This window comes from Didymosphaeria variabile (genome assembly GCF_027946475.1).
Source record: "Didymosphaeria variabile strain IMI 356815 chromosome Unknown scaffold_2, whole genome shotgun sequence".
NCBI classification, from domain to species: Eukaryota; Fungi; Ascomycota; class Dothideomycetes; order Pleosporales; family Didymosphaeriaceae; genus Didymosphaeria; species Didymosphaeria variabile.
The window spans coordinates 4,240,684-4,258,417 of record NW_026611621.1 but is presented as its reverse complement, the minus strand read 5'-3'; the positions used below and the strand labels follow the sequence as shown (position 1 = coordinate 4,258,417).

The window sequence follows — 17,734 nt, the reverse complement described above, 5'->3', positions numbered from 1 at the left end:
ATTTTCGTCATGATACGATGAAATGATCAACATGTTCCAGCACCTGACAGCGCCGACTGGGCTACCCGGACGTGTCGAACCCTGTCCTACCTTATCCAAGCTCGCGCCGTCGACGTTTGAGAGGAGAGTTTCGATACTGTGGTCCGCATTCGTTGACTGAGCCGTGATGAGAAGCGCAGACCATTCTCCCACGCTTATATCGCTTCGAGGAATTGACCCTGAGAACTACGAGACGCGGCGCTCATGGGACAATCCAACGGCGACTGTGTCTGTCTTGCCTATAGAAGCACAAGCGGTAAATTTTGGTGTTCCCAAGTTTCCCTGAACGGAAGCTAAGAGTATGACCTCCCAACAAAACTGTCAACGAAGATCGAGCTGAACTTAATCCTCATCAAATATTTGAAGAACGTTTTCGAGTATGGTGATGATGACGCGAGCTTGAAGCCCAGCGTCTGCCATGTTGTTGCCTTGATGCGGGCCCATGATGGACGGTCTGGCAGCGTTAGACAGAACCACAAAGACAGCCAAGTATAAACTTACGCCCAACAAATGCCGAGGTTGGCAGTGCTCATGCGGTTAACCTCTGATGATTGCTCCACCCTTCGTAGATGCAGCATTATCGCCCGAAGCGTAGCATAGTTGGGATCCGGGAGTGCGTTGATTAACGCATGCATCGAATCCCGCCGCATCGTCTCATCGTCGACGCGTGCTGCATCAATGAATTTAGTATAAAAATCCCGAGTTAAGAGAGGGTCCGGGAGCTCTCGGAAGAACTGTTTCAACAGACCAGCAACACTATTGACGTCGTGTTGAAAGGCCTCGGGGTTACGGAAATCGACTTGGGTCGCGTCACTGTCAAACAAGGCCTTCATGTGTTGAATGTGGGACGAAGTGCCTGGAATGCGGTAAATGCCTTCGACTTCCAGACCGTATAAATCGACGGCTTGAATGCACTGATATACCACCAAAGGTACTGGCGAGCCGTCTCTAGCAAACAACTGGTCTAGAGTGACTCCAAATACCGGGTTTGATGGAGGACCAACAGGGCTGTGCAACACTCCGCTCGACTGCTGTGCCGCCACTTGACCGGCAGGGCCTCTGGAATAGTCGGACTGTGAATAGGGGTTCTGCGCAACAGGAGAGTAGGCTGAAGTAGAGGCTTGTAGATGCGGTTGCTGCAGTGGCTGCGGTGGTTGCTGGTAGCCCGTATTGTACGTCTGATAACTTGGTTGCTGAGCAGGCTCGGCAGGATATGGGGGTTGATGCTGTGCAGGTGATGATGCGGAATCGTTCTGCTGTAGGCCAAACGAGGGGGGTGGTTGACTTTGTAACGACGTCCGGCGGTCTCCAATGGCGGCAGGGGGTGGAGTGGGCTGAGCTACTTTGGAAGCCTGTGTGGGGTGCTTGACGTATTGCAAGTCTGTTCGCACGGATGGTACCTTGGAGGCATGCTTTAAGATGTAATCATCGAAGTCTCGCTCGTTGTTGATTTGATAGACGAGCTGATTGATGCTTGGGGACGGTTGGCTTGTGCTGCCCTTGAGCGGCTGAGGGCTCACAACCTGGCCGTTGTTCACAACGAGCTTCTCATTGAAGGAAGCGTACTTCTGCATCTCCATAGTCAGAGCAGCATCGATCTCCTTGATCAGATCGACCATGGCAGTGACAGCTTGAGGACGCGTGGTAGATACCAGCTCCTTGCGGTATGACTGCGCTGTCTGAATTTTGCTCGCATAGTCTTGATCAGCAGCCTGAACTTTGCGCTGCAGGTCCTCCTCGTGCTGAGCAGCTGACTTGGGGCCTTTCAACCCAAACTTCCTGCCAGCGCCAGTATCTCCTGTCTTGACGCGGTCAAGATCTTCTGAAAGCTGGTCGTACTTGGCCTTTGCCTTTTCAGCCAGCTTTTCGGCGTCCTGGACCTTTGCCTCGGCAGCCAGGCCCTGCTGCTTCCACGTCTTCCGGCTGGCGTCCATCTTGTTGGCCAGCTGCAGCAAGTTCTCGTGCATGGCGTGGAGCGCGAGACCAAACTGTGTGCCGTTGTCGCCGATGCGCTCATTGGCGTGCATGACGAGCTCGAACTGGGTCTGATAGCTCTCGTGGCGCCCGTCAGGCTTGCGTATGCTGTCGAGTGTCGAACGGCTGAGTTTTTTCAGACTGTTGGCATGCTCCTCCTCCATAGCACCGCGGCGCTTCAAGAAGCTCGCAAAATCCTGCCATGTCAGTACACGGGCGGGGATGTTGGGCAGCAGTACCTACTCGAGCACTGGCGATGCTCGCCTTGAGGCGGTTCAACAGTGTATTAACGCCGATGTCAGACTGCAAGACATCGTGCACTTTCTGCTGTAACTGCGCATCTGGAGCGTCCTGCTTCTGCTCGTGCGCATGGGCGACTGGTGCAGCATGATGGTTGTCAATGGGCGACACGGGTGTATTTTCAGCATTGCCGTTGGCGTCCTGGAGGTTGGACGATGCGTTGAAGTCTGGATTGAAGCTCTCGGAGCTCTCCATTGGAGGTAGCGAAGGTGGTGCGGCCATGATGGCAGTGGACGTTGTCTAGTCAAGGTGGGCAGCAGCGATGCGATGGTTCCTAGACGTGCGAGGTTGTGGCGCAGCGTCAACCAGACGCGCGGGAGCGCTTGCTTGCTTGACGTATGCGGAAGCTTCGACTCCACTTAATCCACCCCGCCTTGCAGCCCGCGCGAACGCCTACACTTTGAACATCGCAACTAAGCTACCACACCACCCGTAATGGCGTCCTCCAATGGCCTTCCAGACGAGGTCACGGTCTGCCTACAGAACGCCCGTTTTGTATGAAACATACCCATTACTCTCCGGCTTCAACTGACCTGTTACAGCTCCATCTCGCGACTTCCGCCAACAATGTCCCGCACATCTCCCTCATGAACTACACCTACCTTCCCTCGACGCCCTATTCCCCGCATCCTACCATAATCATGACCACACCACCTTCATCGCAGAAAACCCACAACCTAGAGTCTAATCCACTCGTCTCCTTACTAGGTAAGTGCGGCCGAGGTACAACGCGGCTATTGCACCTGAATTCTTCAAACCTATTTCTAAGTTTGGAATCGTTACGGATTGTGGAGTACTTGAGGCAATCGTTGACATCTACCCCAACCATTTATGAGTGGTACGCTGATTGAGTCTCACCTTAGTCCACGACTGGGTATCCCACCGCCCACCTACCCTCGACGCAACCGCCCGCTCACCCTCCCCGACCCGCGGCGGTCCCCGCCCTGGCTCCCTCGCCGAGCTCCTCCTGGGCATGAATACCGCCTCGCTCTCTCGAATCAGCACCACCATCAACGGACTCGCGCAAATAATACCCAGCGGTAGTGACGAAGAAGCATGGTACAAGGCGGAACATCTGGCGAACAACACTTTTGGCCCGAGCGAGGATTCTTACTCAAGTTCCCCTGTTGGCGGCGGATTATGGGGCGGCGGTGGGCTGGAACGGCAGCATCGGGACAACGATACAGTGGAAGGCGATGGTGGTTCAAGGTGCTATGTGGAAGGCGAGGAGGTGAGAGTGGTCGTCGTGCGCATACGAGATGGGAGAACAGCCGATTGGAAGGGTCAAGTAAGAGACTGGGTCGTTGGAGACGCTGGGGGAGAGAATTTGGTGAACGGCGGTTGATCCATGCTTGGGAGCTTACGCGAGGGTATGTAGGACTCGTTGAAAGTCGTGTCGGCAAAACATGCCATCTTCGGATTCGAGTGTCTGATGAATTACATTGTATTTTAATCACTCTGCTCTGTTCTCCCAACGATCCCTTCATGTTGCCCGTAACGTATAAGGTATGCTTCGTAGCCCCGTCCAAACCGAGGCGTGTACATCGTAAATGCTAAATCAGCCTGCCATGCCAACGCATCCGCGTGGCTCGTTCGACCTTGCCCTAACTCCATCGCTATGCTGACCACCGCCTCGAAGAAATGCTATATAACGGATGTCGAAAAGATGCCCGGTCACACTCAGTGCCTGCACTCAGGCCTTCCTGGCCCCAAATAAACTGAGACTGATCGCAGTCTCGTTCCCACTCACATTGCCTCCACTTTCTGGGAGGATTTCCCACCTGCTTAACTTGTACGGCACAGGTTTCGCATCCACTCTTTCCTGTTTCGCACCGCTGCTCTTCGTTACCTTCATTGGTTGGCTTTGGGCGGATGGAGTCCTTTGTAGTTGAGGACTAATTGTATTCTGGCGCTGTTGCGCCATAGCTGCTTGCATCTGTTGCATCTGCTGCAGCTGAGAAGCTGAACTGTTCTGCCCATTCGATCCCATCCGCTGAAGTTGCTGTGAAAGTAGATTGTGGGGTTGCTGTTGCTGCGGATATCGTCCCTGCGATTGAGAATGTTGCTGTTGTTGCATTGACGGTCTTCGCGACTGCGCGGGGCTGGACTGTTGCTGACTCTGCATCTGTGGCTGGGTGGGGTCAGAGGCCTGCATCTGTCTTTGAGGAGAGACGGCTCTTTGCAATGACCTTGTGAGGCCCAGCCAACCATCATCTTGAGGGTCCAGTCCATACATGAATGCGCATCGCTTGTCGGAGCAGCATTTTATGTTTGAGGATCCGATGAGGCTTTTCCGGACATCCTCAGAGATGTGATCGGACAGTAAGACCGAGACGTCGAAAATGTACTGCGTCGTCGATGGGAAAGCTTGTAGTTGTGGATGTGTCAATAGATTTCGAAGATTCCACATAAGCGCAGCTTGATGTTGATGATTGGCTTTCAATATCAGGTCTGGGCTTTGACAAACCACAAGACGAAGTAAAGCACTCAACCTGCTTGGCATTAGCAACAGGTCAGAAATGGAAATGGGAGGTGGACCCACCATGAGCATAAGTCCGAAGGCAGTAGATTGTTGTCACTTGTTACTGCTTCATCACGTTTTATCAATCGGTGGTCCATCTGGTGCAGCAGTTCGGCGATGCCTCTGAACCTCTCAATAAGTGGGGCAAGAAGGGCAGCTTGCGTTATTCTTGCGTTGCTCGTTCCGGTGGCGCAGATAACATCTAGCAGTCGATGAACGAAAGGTAGCTCGTCTAAGCAATTGCCTTCTTTATCGTCCAATGTGACGTCGCACAGAAAAGCCGAGAAAGTCAAGACTTCTTGTTCTGCTTGTTCACACATCTGCGAATGTGAGTAGATGATGATAAGTAAAGGTGATCTTACTTACCAGGTTCTTGAGGTTCGCATCCAACCCAGCCACAAGTTCTAGCATATACGAGTGATCGAGCTCGAGATTCGACTTGAGAAATTTGATGAATGCCACAGGTAGACTCTCAATGGACTGTCCCACGGCTGAAATTGATAGGAACAGTTCTTGGAGCTGCAACTGACAAAAAGATAATGAAAGTTGGTCTGCGTATCTGAAGATCGCAGTGGCCTGCTCTTCGTAGCCCAGTTTTGACATATCTGAAGCAGTCAGCAACCGTCGAGGAGCATATCCGCTGTTGGAGGTGATCACGCCGCTTACCTAGAGGATTGGAAAAGTGCGTGATGCGATGAAGTAAAGACTTAATGCAAGCTTGCGAGGCTCCATCCGAGGTACGTCCGGAGATCTCTAGTAGGAATGACACGCTTTGCAAGTCGACGGTTGCAAAGTGTCTCAATACGCCCACAAGCCGATCATCCGACAGCACATGAGGAAGCGAGCCTACGGATTGGGATGTCGAATTGATGACACTCAGTTCGAATGCCTCTTTGATAAGATCCAGCAGACCGCTGTCTTGTTTCTGACAGAAGGCAGCTTGTTTCGTACGAAATTGATATGCCTGTTGGTGTGATAAAAGGTCACTCAATACGTTCTCAGGTAGAAGTGTCATCAAGCCATCGACCGCAACGCGAAGAGATTCGGATGGGTGGTTTGGGAGCAAATGTCGTATACAACTTCTTATCGTTTCCGCAAATCGAGATAAGGACAGACATCCAGAAATCACAAGCGGAGGAAGAGTGATGGCGAGTAAGTGCGGCTCATCATCCGTTAAGGTCGAGTGCAGCCATGAGGCTACTATGGCATGGAAAGTGTTTTCTTCAAGGTTTTGCAGGCGGCAGAACCAGGACAACAGATTGTCCGAAGGATAGTTACCTTGACAGGATCGCTGTTGAAGGTAGGACACGATTTTCTTGAACACTCGGCTCATCATATGTTGGTCCATGCTGTTGCCGCTGGATAGAATGCGCTCTATTTCGTCTTCTGGATCTGAACCTGTGACGTTTTCGATCATGGTGTCTGATACTGGTGAACACACGGCGAGAGAGTTCCGCTGATCGTAACGATTAAGATCATAGTCCAACAGCTGCCTGAGTTGTGAGTCGTCATGCGTCAAATGAGTCAGGGCACTGATGCTGAGTAGCAATTTTCTTTCAGGAAGGCGCATCGCTCGGATCTGGGTGTATCTCAACACTATTTTCTCGAAAAGCGGGTTGAAGGCGCTAATGGCCTTGAAGGCCTTGAAGTGATAATCAAGCGTATCGGCAGAAGCGCTCAGAACGTGTGAGTCAAATGAGGTAGCGGCAATGCCGACAACATCTGCTAGGATGGACAAATCTTTAAACTGTTCAAGGTAATATCGAACAGTCTCGAAACAGGAAGACGAGATCGTGCAGATTGAACCTGCCATGAACATGCTGCTCTCTTTCGTCGGTGCACTGCTCGACATTAGAATGACCACAATACAGGCCGGGCAGTACGCACCTGTCGCTGGCTTCAACCGTTGCCGCGACTTGTCGTCGTAACCAGATGGCTATGTCAAGATGCATTGTTCGACTGAGGCGCCCAATATCAAGGGTCATTTTACGCATGCTTTTGTTGCTCGCACACGTAAGGTCTGTCAGCTGTTGCAAAATGGCCTCTTTCGCACCGAGAATGAGACCGTCTTCTATATCGACTGAGTAAACTGTGCCACGAAGCATTGTGCTTCTTAGGTTCAGCACTTGCTCAGAAAGACCACTCAGTGGAACTTCAGTCAGAAGACGAAGTTGCCAAGCATTTCCCTACACCTTGTTAGCTTGACCAAAGTATTTGCAATCAAGGTTTGCCTACCGCGTGGAGATCCTGAGCTGGATCCATCGAGCCAGTCGCTATTAGCCATTGAAGATATTTCCCCAACGAAAACGTTCTTGAGCGGACCAATTCGCTCACGACTTTGAAGATAAGTTCCCACTCTTTGCTACGATCTAAAGCCACTTGCGGCAGATATCTCAGGATGCCTTCGGAAACATCTATACCGATTTGGTTCCATTTGCGTAGTAAGCGTGTAACGAGATATACGCGGTGCAGACCTTGCCGATAAAGTGTTGATGCCCATTGCAGGACGGCCGAGATAAGAACCTTCTGATCAGAAAACAAATCCATGCAATCGTAAGCCAGATTGTCTACGGAGATATCCGCCTCATAGTCCAAGCCGTCCAACAGTCTGTACAATGTGCGGAATGATTGTTGTGATGACGAAGATCCGAGGCTTCTAGAGTGCATGATATCCCTGTTTCTGTGGTCCAAGTCGGCTATAAGTTGAGAAAATTTAGAGTGTGCTCGACGCTGCTCAAAGATGTGCAGCACCTCCTTGCACCTGTCCCAATCATCAGGAAGCAGAAGGCATGCGGGCTTGTGGACAGCGACCCGAGCTATGATGCTCTCAAGCAGGCCAAGAACAGTTGTCTCTCGGGTCTCATCGCCTGAGGTATAAATACTCTCAGCATGACTCAGTAGTGATTCTGCCAAACGTTTGCCGCGACGACGGAAGGATATGAGACTGGACCAAAAGTCGGGGATGCAGGTTATTAGCAGCCAAAGGAACAACCGCTCCGAGGAGCAAGAGTCAAGACTGTTAAGAATCCAGTCCATGAAATGGTCTTCTTCCATAAGGTGTTCTTTGAACAAATGTGCCGCAAGCTGCAGAGCATATGTGATGCGAATCTTCCAGTCTTGCTGCCCGATGGTTGCTATTACGCCATCCAGAAACTGTTCAACCGAGCTTGTCCATCCTCGTACCCAGGTAATTGTGCCTGCCTGGCCCTTCCGCTTATGAGCCCGCATCTCGTTGATTCCCACGCACTTCGCTAGCCATAAAGCCCGAGGGATGGGAATGTTCTTATTGAGACATTGGTCAAGGAGGACCTTGCCGGTGATGCCGTGCGGGATAGTACGACTCAATCGGCGTAGTCCAACTGCGGGATTGGCCAAGTCATGCAGCCATGTCTCTCGAGTGGAGTCGCGTAAAGTCAAACGCGGAGGCGGTTTAAAGGTGTTGGGCGCAACGAGACGACTGCATGATTGGCGCTTTTCAAGGACAGCAATGAACAATGTTGACAGCGTCGACGTGCCAGATTTGTTCTTCAAGTTCGCCCATAGTGAAGGTCGCGCCGTGTTCGTCTCGTTGTGGATCTGAGACTTGTTGCTAATCCCACCCTTGACAAGTGCCTCGGAGAGCACATCTTCGGGATGGCTGCCCGTCCACGGGAACAGGTCGGCGGCTTCTACAAGGCTGTTAGTCTGTACCCCTCGCAGTGCAATCGTCTGAGACTCACTTCCCCCCGGGAGAACGGCGGCCGAGGCTGAAGTATCCTGGTTTACAGACTTTACCGTAGACGGATCAGCCTTTACGCCACTACCTCCAGGGACCATACGACGCTGATGGAGAGCCTCGGCGGGCATGGACAAGCTTGGTCGTGGGGGGACCGGTAGTGCTGAAGTCGTCGGACTGGGTTCCGAGGACTCGAAACCGCTGTTGGCGGCTACGCTGAAGAAGAGCTGAGGCTTGCCCTTGGGAGGGGCGCGCATATACTCGCTGGTATTGGTCTGTAGGCCATCGAGCGGGCCTGGTTTGCCCTTGGGTTTGGGTTTGGTCGGCGGTTCTCCAGCGGTGCGGTCGTGCTCTACTGCCGTGTCCTGGCCATGATGGCCTGCCGCCCACCGCGCCGCCGACGACGCAGGCGCATTCCCGCGGTGTTGCACAGGGTCTTGCGCGCCTTGGGCGGGACGGGAAGTCATCGCACGGAGAGCGGATTCATGGTGTGATTAAGGCGAGCGGACGGCGGGTGGATGGATAGGACTGGGAAGAGCGAAACGAACTCAGCAGGGGCGGGATTGTGGAACTCGGGAACGGCCGATGTAGGAATGGACCACAATCCGCAGACGATCAAAGAGAGTGGAGCTGGGGGAACTTGGAGGACAATGAGGCGATGGTCGCGGAGTCGGAGCGGCAATGAGGTCGGCCAGCCCGCGGGCAGGCACGGCAGGGTTCCGGAAGTCAGCGAGCGATCTAACGTGGGACCACCACTGCAACACCACCTCCACAGACCGTCGCCTTGCATCCCGAGCTCGCTGCATCACAATGGCGTCCAACAAGAAGGACATGAGACGGACCGATCTGAGTAAGGCTCCTGCTATCGCCCTACACGCTCCCACTTGCTGCTACGCTTCTTGAGCCCCTAAATCACACGACTTTCAGTGGAGCTCAAGTTGATGTCACGTGCGCTAACTTTGGTTTGCAGTCGTGCCCTATGCCGAACCGGCCAAGGACAAGTCAGATGGCGATATGGCCAGCACCATGGCAACGACGTTGCCAATGGCTGCGGTAAGTATCCCGCCCGTACCCTGCCCAGCGTGCATCTTCCTTTACTAACGACCCTCTCAGATATTCACTCGCAACAAGTAAGGTAGTCTTGGATTCAGGGGAGATCAGTCCTAACACTGTGTGCGCTTTAGAATGATTGGATGGGTTGCTGTAGTCTTTGCGCTGCAGTCGTGGCTCGCGGAGACCGCTGAGCAAAGAAAGACAGCTGCTACCCCGGCCTACTTCTCTGTAGGCATGAGTGGTAAGTTACCTTATGAACGAAAGGGAGCGGATATAGCTAACGGAATCAGTCATGTCGTTGCTTGTCGTAAGTTTCACTTTGTTTCCTTCCAATATCATTTTCTTGGGCTTAAGAGAAACAGGGCTACATGCCGATGTTTCTACCCCCAGTCGCCCCTCGAGTTGGAACAGGCTCTGGCACAGAGGCGCCGGCTGCCGCTCCCTCCTCTTGATCCTCTGGGATTCAGAATGGCCTCGATGTGCTAAGGATTAACGACGATCTGTATCTGTCTTTGTACGTTGGAGCACATGGATTTTGTAGTTCGGCCCTGCGAAAAGGGTTGGACCGAATGCTCATGGGTCGTTGCATCTCAGAATGAGTATTTACTTAATATACCATACATCTGTGTTTGACGCTATCTTACAGAGCGTTTATTTTACATGCCATGAAAGCGATGAATTACACAACAGTGCTCCAGATGGCTTCAGTCTGCCGCCGCCAGCCATACCCGACGAGCCCAACAGTCTTCCACCAATGATCCTTCGTGTCTTCAAGCTCAAGGCGCGTTATTAGGCAGCTTGATATGCGTTCACGTTCCTCGCATACTCCTCGGTTTCCTCGATCGACTTCGGCGTACTAAAGTCTGTGAAACCCCAGACCTTCCAGTCTTTCGCTGAACCCCGTATGTACTGCTTTTGCAAAACGAAATACTCAACCACATCGGAAGATGTTGTATTATCTTGCTCCTTACTTTTGCGAGAGTCTTTTGATCCACCAAGTGTAAGCTCCTGTTTGCTTTGAATGCGGAAAACGATCTGGTGTACTCCGGTATCCTCGTATCCAGGAAGTGAAAGGGGACTAGCAACATTCGACACAATCCTGCAACTCGGTTCGCCTCGAACGTTCCACCGCATCTGTACACCTGATGGACGAGATGTTACACGCGTTCTGAATTCATTCGCTACACCAGAAGCGCAAGCTTTCGAGATTGCGTTAAGGTCGGCCCTGTTAAAGTCAGTCATGTTTCAGCACAATGGCGGGGCAAGCGGAAGCCGTATGGACGTGACGCGGCTTACTTCGCAAAGGACTCGTAGAGATGTTTGTATTTCTCTACGGCATCATGATTCAACGACTTGCGTTTACTGAGACTGAGCCAGGCCATGTCGGGTTTGCTCTCAGTGAAGCTTCGTCTAAAGCGCCATAACCTAACCATGTGTCAATTTGGTGGTCGAACAATTCGCGAGCATCGATCGAGACGCACTGGTACCAAGCTGTGAACCGCATCCTGAGCCACTTCCATTCATACCACAATCGGTCTTTGATCGAGAAACGCGTCAATGGGAGCAACGGGGCGTGAACGAATGTACCTGTTATGCGTCAGTCCGCGGCACGCGGGCAACAGCCGTCCGACAGACTTACCTGGAACCAGGCCAATGTCGTCGGGCACGTTACGTTCATCGCTCAATTGCTCTTCTTGCATCTGGCTCGCGGCTTTGCCCCCCTGTTGTCGCGATGCTACTCCGATCGTGACGGGATCGACAGGTCGTCTTCTTCCATCGCGGGAATTTCTCTCTAGCGTCGGTGTGGAGGAGAAAAACCGATTCGATTGTGGAAATGACAGACACTGCCGATGCAATGGCCTCAGCGACCGAAGTGGTAGGTGTGTTGACATGGTGTGGTGAGCCGCGCAAAGTGGGCAATTGCTGGAGAGATCAAGATGCAGTCGCGGAGGTCCGCAAAATCCATAAACGGTCAAGCGCAGCCGATCACGTGAAACGATCATCTCCAGGGCTCCCGGGCTCCGGGGCTCCGGGGTTCTCCAAGATGGTCGGCTTGTCTGTCATCAAGGAATTCAAGCGCTGTTTCCGAAATCTTTGCATAATTGTATGGCTCCAACTGCGATGTTTCGCAGTAGTAATTTCTAACACGCGCAATCTAGGTAGCTAAGTATAGGTCTGAATGTATTGATAATCGTCTGCATCTCAAGGCGTGACACGAACAGCGACAGCAATTTTACGGTTGGTTCACAGGTTCAGATACCAAAGTAAGCTTTCTCGATAAGTATATTATCTGCAAGTGCCCAATGTAGGCCTCACAGACCTATGTCCTTCTCCTACTTGGACTCGTCCGCCGAGTCGTATGTTTGATGGTGGTAGTACAATAACTTACAGTGATCCTGAAAATGCCCAAGCTGAGATCGTATATACAGAATCGAAGAGAAGGGAGGGTATCAGCGCCTTCATTCCCGTTTTCTTCCTTCTTGTCCCTTCTTTGAACGCCGTTTTCTAAATAAAATTACCCCCATCAGTATGTGCTAGCGTGCAGTCCACTTAGAGGTTGCTGCTGGTTCCGAGGAGCTTCAACACTGCTTCATACGTGCCGAACATGATCGCAGCGCTCGGTACCACTCGGAACATATGAGGGACTAGCCCACCATAAAGCGCTGCCATACCCTCCTCTTTCCATATTAATTTGAAACACTGAGTCAAGCCTGTGTACTTCAGCTGGCCGTTCTCCAAAGGAGCTTGTCGCAATCGCGTTCGTACAACCTATTAATACAAAATTAGTATGAATCCGACATGTCATCAGATGCATGTGGATCTGGCCTACCTCGTGAGGATACGTCGCCAGAGCAGCAACGAACTTGGCCACACCAGCTGCGGACACCTTGCCCGTCCAGGCCACAGTCTGATCCCAAGCAGTAGGTGGCCGACCGCTATTAGCAACCCTCTCTTCTCGTCTCGCTAATGCCATCTTCATTTGCTCGTACATCATCCACTGAAGAGTGCTCTCTGTGACGCCCAAATAGCTTGCAGTGAGGCCGCGGTACAGACCCTTTATTCCTTCTTTTCGAATCGTTTGCATCGTGCAATCAAGCGCATTCTTGTACTGGCGACCCCGCCCATCAGCGTGCGTGTTCTTGTCGAGTTGTAGTCTAGTTTTGACGAGCCAGATAGGATTTGTCGCCGTGCCGGTAACGACGCCAGCAAAAGCAGCTGCGCAGAGATGTACCCATGCCGATTCCTTCCCGTCGTTGAAGTAGGTACTGATGATTCGCTTGCCATTACCGTACGTGTAAAAATTGATCGCGCGCGCCGGTACAACACCGATCAAATTTGGACCAAGACCCTTGAATAGTGCTCGCCAGCCCTCGGCCTTGGGTACCTGCCAGAGAATCTCTCCCGTCTCGCGAATGTGTAGCAGAGAGCTGCGCGTAAAGGACATGGTCTCGATAGGAGGTAGGCCGCGAGCTGTGCGCATTGCAGCGAGGTGCTGCTGGTAGTACGTGGACTGCAGGCGGGTCTTCAATACGTCGAGCGGGGCGGTCAGAGTGGCAGATGCCATTCCGCCGAGCCTGTTCCTAGATGTGAGTATGCAACTTGGTTGAGTGCATGTTGCGGAGGCGGGAACGTCTTACCCGCCAGCGATGAGATGCGCCCATGACTTTGCAAAGGGTGACTTTGCGGCTGCTACCGGAGTGCCATCTGGCTGCTTCGGGGGAACGACCTCGCCTGTTTCGCGCGATTGTGGGAGGAGTGTCTGTCTAAATGGAGTGCCGTCGTCGTGGATGCTTCGAGGGCGCGGCGCATGATCGAGGGTCATCGAAACGGCAGTGGCGCTGGCGGATGCGGTAGGCGCGACCAGGAGGATAGAGGGCGCGGCGCCGGTGAGATTGTGTGATGTCGGTGAGGATAGACTGCAAATGTTTAGCAAAGGAGGGAGACGTGGATGCTCGAAGCACTTTGGGAGAAATTTAGGGCCGGAAGCGGTTAGTGATCTATGAAGCGTCCTCCGCGTCATGCACATACATGGGCGTCCCGAGGTCGCGCGTCTCCACTTGAGCCTCCGCCGCATGTCCACCATCGCCCAACACCTATAGCCGCATGCGTATGTGATAATGCGGCCAACAGCACGATGCCTGACGCCCGGCTTTTTCAGGCGCAGCCTCGATGAGTTCAAGCGATTGTCTAATATCGGTGAATGCTTCCACCTCGCTTTGCCCTTCCCACAAAGCTGACTCCAGCAGCGCTCAAGCTTGAGGGATTGCGGTCGCCCACGAAACCGTTTCCTTTGATACTGTTTGATTCGCAAAACGCCATCACGCGGTGCAAACGCATGAGCGACAAAGACATCGGTGGCTTCTCTTCTGCCAACCTCGACTTCCACGCTGCTACGCCGACCGAGCCTGCGCACGCTCGCTTCCACGGCAAAATATCTGTCGAGCTTCCCAAAGATCAGCCGCATGTGCAGCGTACTGGCTACGCTGGCTGGCGCACACTGGACCGTGGCTTTACCATCTTTGGGAAGTCGCTGTGGGACGTGGATTCATATGCCTATCTGGCGATTCAATTCAAGTCTGATGGCCGCAAATACTTTGTCAATGTCCAGACTGAGTCGATTGTCCCGACAGACATCCACCAACACCGTCTCTACTCAAAGACGCCTGGTGAATGGGAGACTATCCTGATCAAATGGAACGAATTTGTGCGCACAAACCATGGCCAAGTGGTGGAGCCGCAGAGGGAGATGCTCACGCAGAAAGTTCGGACAATAGGCACGGCGTTAATCGACCGTATACCAGGACCATACGATCTAAGCATAAGCAAGGTGTGGGCGACCAATCTTGGAAAGGACGACGACATCTTGGCGTCGGTAAAGGGTGCCATTTCGGGGCTCCCTGCATCTTCAGCACCACAGCGCAGCTTCGACAAAGTCGAGAAACCAAAGTCAGTGCTTTCAGGTGACCACATATCATAGTTTGGATTATTGGAGCTGGGAATGTACACTACTGCAGGTCAGGATCGGATTGCTTTGATATTAATAGGATCTTGAGTGTAACCCAGCTACCAGTGTGGTGCCTGGGTATAGAGTCTGTATGTACATAGTATGCTTTGCTCTGAATCCAACGATACGTACCTTCTAAAACTATCGAAGTGCGCATCCAATTGACTTACCCAAGGTTGCTAAGGGCACCCGCAGGCGCCCAGTCACGTGATAGCGCGTTCTCGAGTTCTTCTCAGATTGGCTACGTCCCTCCAGTCCCTCCACGCCCAAGCTACAGCTCACCGCTGCACAACTCATCTTCCGCAGCATTGAAAAGAAAGGATTCGGCCACTGGTTTGTCATGAGTGTGCGCGCAGCATTTAAGGTGTATTCAAACCAACGGATTTATCGATCACCGCAGTAGCGTCCTCGCAACAGCGTGCCCCGTCGCCATGTCGAAACCGCGGTATCTCACCGCGTCCAAGATTAGTCTTTTAGTCCTCGTCCAGCTGTACTGTAAATCGGAATTTCCTTCCTCCGCCACCGTTCCGGTCCTTTCCTTCGTTCTCTCTCACACCTTCCCAACTACTTCATCAGCTGCTCGCAAGCCTCATACGGCAGAGCAACATGTCAGACCACTATCGGTTCAAACATTCGAAGACATACTCCAATCTCAAGCATCAAGTATTCCGGGAAGGACGCTCCTAGATGATTTCCTCAAATGTCTCTGGGACATAAATTCAATAGATCATCTTTTCGAACTGTTCAACAACCTGGGGGACTTATTGGGTCCGTCCAAGGAAAAGCAAACTCAAGAGACGAACTCTATAGGCCTACGCCTATCACCAGTATCACCACTCGGCGCCCCTACGAACTCTAAACGCCTACAACTTTCACCAACATCACCCCTCGGCGCCCTCGTTAGGCAAGCTCGCTTAGAATTTACTCGCCTTCCCTTCGATGATATCGTTCACCTTTGGTGTGCCTTCATCGCCTACCGCGCACCCACCGCGCAGCGGGCAAGGAGGCTGAGCGAAGTGACTTTGTCTAGCGTAGACATTGTGGCAACAGCTTTGGGATTGAGCAAAGAAGACAGCCTATTCGAAATCACTTACGGTCACCTTTTGGAGGGAGACACATCGTCCACTTCACTCAGTCATGATGATCTTGAACGCGTCCTCGAGTTTCAGCTTGACAAACTCCAACGCATGTATAGATTTCCAGGCGATCTATCTCTTACTGACGACCTGCAGGGCTTGGCTGCCGCGTGCCGGACGCAATGAAGGCTCCACTACGGCAACTTGTTGAATCATCCGACACCGCTCCTAGACAAGCGCATCTGGTCCTGTTCTTTGATGCCTGGAAAAGAGGTGATTATACTTCGGCTTTCGACAACCTCCATCGTTACTTCGACCATGCAATGCAAGCGCGCGAAAGGATACACTACCAGTATGCCTTGTTGCACATGGCGATACTTCAAGCCGACTTTGGGTGTTTTGGCGAAGCTATTGCTGCTATCAACGAAACCGTGGCAACAGCAAGGGAGAACCAAGATATACACTGTCTCAACTTCAGTCTGAACTGGCTGAATCACATGAGCAAGGCTTACCCAAAACAAATGAAAAGATCTGGATACATTGGAGTGCTGGGATCCGAAAGGGAAGGGCTAGCATTCCTGAAAGCCAAAGCCAGAGAAACTAGGACATACAGCCTGCTGAGTGCTACATTGTTGAACGAAGCGAAGCTAAGTTTGCTCTCGGTTAGCAGCTTTCCCTCCAGTCGCCGATGCTTCACAACTAACGTATGATAGGGCGACGTAGCTTTTCGGGCCTTCGAGCTTCTGTATCAGTCATCCCACTTGAGCCTCAAGGAAAGCATAGGAAATTATGGCTCGCATCTGCTGTTTCAATCCGCGTTGTACTCTCGCCTAGGCAATCCGAACTTGTCTGAAGTCAATTGCCAGCTCTTGCTCGATTGCTACCAGAGTGGATGTCCCCTGGACGAACGAATTAGAGCACTCGGTCGTCGCGCATTCCTGGTGCGGTCTTTGTTTCCCTCTCAATCTAGCCAAGCTGACTGTCACTAGGTTCTGCAAAGATGTCGTTACGACGAAGCCCTTCGCCTACTCGCGTCGACAGAACACTTCATGCAGCGTTCGCTGAAGTTCCAGCAGTATGTGTATCTCTGCACGGGGCTCGTCAAGCTCAAGAGAGCTATACGTCAGTACGTACTGCTTCTCAGACAGACATTGTTGGGTCTACCTACTGATCATTCGCTACAGCAAAGATTGGACAGCATGCGAAGCCCTCTTCTCTTATCTCCAACCCGACCCCTCAACGGACCCCGAACTTACCTTCCTACTCTCCGAATCTCGCATCGACTATCTGGTAGCACGTGGCCTATATTCGCAAGCATGGGACGCCGTAGAAAAGCTATCCATCACGCTCAAGGAAGAAGGCGCAGACTTTATGCAACGTATATCCCTACTCATTACCAAAGCAGATATATGCAGAAGACTCGGTTGTCCTGAGCGAGGTTTCAGTGTCGCTCTTAGAGCAGCTAGTGTGGCCTTCAAGGCGCACTTGAAGACGTGCTTGTTCACAGCGGTGGGCTTGATAGCAAATATATTGAACTCCAACGGAGACTACAATGCTGCAACGCGCTTGCTGGGCTCCATCATACCCCAGGTATGTTCGCCGCGTGCAATTGCAGAGCTGCACGAGTGCTAACTGGCGCGCAGTCGCTTGAAATCGGTGACATTCATGTCACAGGAATGCTATACTCGCACATGGGGGATGCGTACATGGGTCTCGCGGGTCTGGAGGACACACAGAGCCCTGCGAGTATGCGCTCACGAGCAATCTGTGTGAGTCGTGCTGAGCTATACATTGACAGAGCTCGCGAATGTAGGTCGAATCCTTCCACTGAGTAGATCTTTCCATGTCGGAGTGCTGATGATTCTCCAGGTTTCAAGAAGGCCGAGGATGTCGAAGGCGAATGCGAACAACTCATGAAGAAGGCGGTCATCGCAAGACTGAGGGGAGATGAGGGACTAGCTGAAGAGTGGGCCCATGATCACAATCGTGTATGGGACCACGGCATGGAGCGCATCGCAAGCAACAGCGTTGAAGTACACTAAGGTATATTG

At 52.3% G+C, this 17,734-nt stretch overlaps 8 protein-coding genes across 8 annotated transcripts; 4 read left to right on the top strand and 4 right to left on the bottom strand.

The window, feature by feature from the left end:
* Positions 1–381: 381 nt before the first annotated feature.
* On the bottom strand, positions 382–2,535 carry RGD1 (Rho GTPase-activating protein; the record flags this gene model as incomplete). The annotated part of the gene is made up of 3 exons (XM_056211925.1): positions 382–493; positions 541–2,210; positions 2,257–2,535. The coding sequence occupies 3 exons, from the start codon at positions 2,533–2,535 to the stop codon at positions 382–384; spliced, it is 2,061 nt and encodes a 686-aa protein (XP_056075398.1).
* A 213-nt stretch (positions 2,536–2,748) lies between these two features.
* N0V89_003122 (uncharacterized protein) lies at positions 2,749–3,658 on the top strand (the record flags this gene model as incomplete). The annotated part of the gene is made up of 3 exons (XM_056211924.1): positions 2,749–2,808; positions 2,856–3,021; positions 3,177–3,658. 3 exons carry the CDS (start codon positions 2,749–2,751, stop codon positions 3,656–3,658), a joined length of 708 nt encoding a protein of 235 aa, XP_056075397.1.
* Positions 3,659–4,006: 348 nt separating this feature from the next.
* On the bottom strand, positions 4,007–9,016 carry SRB8 (RNA polymerase II mediator complex subunit; the record flags this gene model as incomplete). The annotated part of the gene is made up of 7 exons (XM_056211923.1): positions 4,007–4,805; positions 4,964–5,154; positions 5,201–5,325; positions 5,576–6,675; positions 6,722–7,020; positions 7,070–8,502; positions 8,554–9,016. 7 exons carry the CDS (start codon positions 9,014–9,016, stop codon positions 4,007–4,009), a joined length of 4,410 nt encoding a protein of 1,469 aa, XP_056075396.1.
* A 343-nt stretch (positions 9,017–9,359) lies between these two features.
* On the top strand, positions 9,360–10,054 carry N0V89_003120 (uncharacterized protein; the record flags this gene model as incomplete). The annotated part of the gene is made up of 6 exons (XM_056211922.1): positions 9,360–9,399; positions 9,520–9,602; positions 9,663–9,679; positions 9,734–9,843; positions 9,893–9,909; positions 9,965–10,054. 6 exons carry the CDS (start codon positions 9,360–9,362, stop codon positions 10,052–10,054), a joined length of 357 nt encoding a protein of 118 aa, XP_056075395.1.
* Positions 10,055–10,391: 337 nt separating this feature from the next.
* Positions 10,392–10,984, bottom strand: N0V89_003119 (uncharacterized protein; the record flags this gene model as incomplete). Its single annotated transcript, XM_056211921.1, has 2 exons — positions 10,392–10,827; positions 10,899–10,984. The coding sequence occupies 2 exons, from the start codon at positions 10,982–10,984 to the stop codon at positions 10,392–10,394; spliced, it is 522 nt and encodes a 173-aa protein (XP_056075394.1).
* A 1,168-nt stretch (positions 10,985–12,152) lies between these two features.
* Positions 12,153–13,425, bottom strand: RIM2 (Pyrimidine nucleotide transporter, mitochondrial; the record flags this gene model as incomplete). The annotated part of the gene is made up of 3 exons (XM_056211920.1): positions 12,153–12,371; positions 12,433–13,177; positions 13,241–13,425. The coding sequence occupies 3 exons, from the start codon at positions 13,423–13,425 to the stop codon at positions 12,153–12,155; spliced, it is 1,149 nt and encodes a 382-aa protein (XP_056075393.1).
* Positions 13,426–13,720: 295 nt separating this feature from the next.
* Positions 13,721–14,580, top strand: N0V89_003117 (uncharacterized protein; the record flags this gene model as incomplete). Its single annotated transcript, XM_056211919.1, has 2 exons — positions 13,721–13,799; positions 13,850–14,580. 2 exons carry the CDS (start codon positions 13,721–13,723, stop codon positions 14,578–14,580), a joined length of 810 nt encoding a protein of 269 aa, XP_056075392.1.
* Positions 14,581–16,732: 2,152 nt separating this feature from the next.
* On the top strand, positions 16,733–17,725 carry apc5 (the record flags this gene model as incomplete). Its single annotated transcript, XM_056211918.1, has 4 exons — positions 16,733–16,809; positions 16,868–17,273; positions 17,327–17,429; positions 17,553–17,725. 4 exons carry the CDS (start codon positions 16,733–16,735, stop codon positions 17,723–17,725), a joined length of 759 nt encoding a protein of 252 aa, XP_056075391.1.
* Between the last annotated feature and the right edge of the window lie 9 nt (positions 17,726–17,734).